The following is a 1,566-nucleotide window of genomic DNA, read 5'->3' as shown; positions in this document are numbered from 1 at the left end:
ACTTACTAAACTTGGTTTTTTGTGTAAGTTAAGTTTATTATATTTATATATATGTGATGGGTTGGGGATGGGCCGGGAAAAAACCCAAAATACAAAGGGGAGGAGATTTGATTTCCCGCATCTGTCGGGAATGAGGATAAGGTTAGACACTCGGAGATGGGACAGGGATGGTCAACCCTGCCCCATTTACATCCCTAGTTCTTTCTACATTAAACATATATAGCTTGCTGAATTTAGTCATGTTCTCTCCATTAAATTTAGACAAATAAAAAATCTTCTAAACAACATTATATCATCATCCAAAAAATTCTAGCACAAACACCATGACTCCACCCATGATCATCACCCATGGTGACTGAATACACATGGTTGCAGCCTGACTCTTGTCTCCCTTCTTTGAAGTAGATGTATCGATTTTCTCACAACTAAGACCTTTCTTGTCTCCTTTACACATGCTAGCAAAAAGCCCAGGGGGGTATTTCCCGTATACATTTATGTAACTAAATAAAGTTGATGCACAATTTGTCTTTTCATCGTTAATTTGTTCCCAATGAGGGCATGCAATTTGCAAAAAGGAGTTACAACATGGCTCACGTTGGTATACTGGTCCTTTGCATTGGCTTGTGATGATCGTGTAGTTTTCATTCTCAAAGTTCACAGGACACGCTGTAAAAAATAGGTTCTTGACTAGGTTAAATGGAAGAAATCGCAACTTGCTTTTATTTATTTGTTCATTATTGCATGATTGCATGCATCATACTTTTATTTTTCGCATTACAACTTTGTGATTTGGAAAAATCTAATCGGTTGTAACAATGCCATTGAAATATGTAATATGTGAATGATTTATGTTTATCCGGGCATCATGAAAATGTTATAGAATAAATGAATGAACCTAATGTTCTTATCATGTGTTTTAATTAATTGGAACCAAGAAAGGAAAGAACTTACATTGTTTCTGTTGAAGAAGATTACGCCCAGTTACCTTATAATGTTGATGCGTATTATCTATAAAGATTCAAGATCATCAAAAACCAAATCGATTGTGTGATTAATATGAGAAAAAAATGAAAAAACAAGAAATTATTCAAGAAAAATATGATTATATGAATATTTTACATGAAATTGGGGAAGAAGCGATCAAGAAAGCAGGAGACAAGAGGAAGAAGACAAGGCAATGCAGAAACCGAAACGAGGCCATGAATTGTTGTATTCTTGTAAATTGTATCGATCGATATTCCTGGATTTGTTCAATAATTCCTTTTTTTCTCCATGATAACTCATCATTTTTATTGTTATTTTAATAGTTTTTTTTTTGGAAGAATGGGGTGGGTGAAAAAAGGGTTAAAACGTTTTCTAGTAAAATACTTTGCACCCCTTAATCTATGTCACTAATTCCACTTTGACCCTTCATGTAGCAAATACTTTTGTGTATATATATATATATATATATATATATATATATATATATATATATATATATATATATATATATATATATATATATATATATATATATTTTGAAAGTGTGTGTTTATGAGATTTATCTTAGACATATAGGTGTCA

General features: G+C 32.2%; 1 protein-coding gene across 1 annotated transcript; it reads right to left on the bottom strand.

The window, feature by feature from the left end:
* Nucleotides 1-232: 232 nt before the first annotated feature.
* Nucleotides 233-1,266, bottom strand: LOC145069887 (GPI-anchored protein LLG2-like). The gene is made up of 3 exons (XM_079016832.1): nucleotides 1,120-1,266; nucleotides 952-1,008; nucleotides 233-666 (listed from the first exon to the last, which is right to left on the bottom strand). The coding sequence occupies exons 1-3, from the start codon at nucleotides 1,199-1,201 to the stop codon at nucleotides 296-298; spliced, it is 510 nt and encodes a 169-aa protein (XP_078872958.1). The 5' UTR covers nucleotides 1,202-1,266; the 3' UTR covers nucleotides 233-295.
* Between the last annotated feature and the right edge of the window lie 300 nt (nucleotides 1,267-1,566).

The sequence above is a fragment of the Lactuca serriola genome, chromosome 8, assembly GCF_051521515.1.
Source record: "Lactuca serriola cultivar US96UC23 chromosome 8, Lser_US96UC23_V15, whole genome shotgun sequence".
In the NCBI taxonomy this organism is placed as follows: Eukaryota; Viridiplantae; Streptophyta; class Magnoliopsida; order Asterales; family Asteraceae; genus Lactuca; species Lactuca serriola.
This window is presented reverse-complemented; position numbering and strand designations above follow the sequence as displayed.

Bases quoted from the DNA above. Each gene is read 5' to 3' on its own strand.
- LOC145069887 (XM_079016832.1), bottom strand. From the start codon at position 1,201: ATGGCCTCGTTTCGGTTTCTGCATTGCCTTGTCTTCTTCCTCTTGTCT. The intron at 1,009-1,119 runs GTAAAATATTCA...GAATCTTTATAG, and splicing joins CGCTTCTTCCCCAATTTCAT to ATAATACGCATCAACATTAT. The intron at 667-951 runs GTAAGTTCTTTC...TATTTTTTACAG, and splicing joins TCTTCTTCAACAGAAACAAT to CGTGTCCTGTGAACTTTGAG.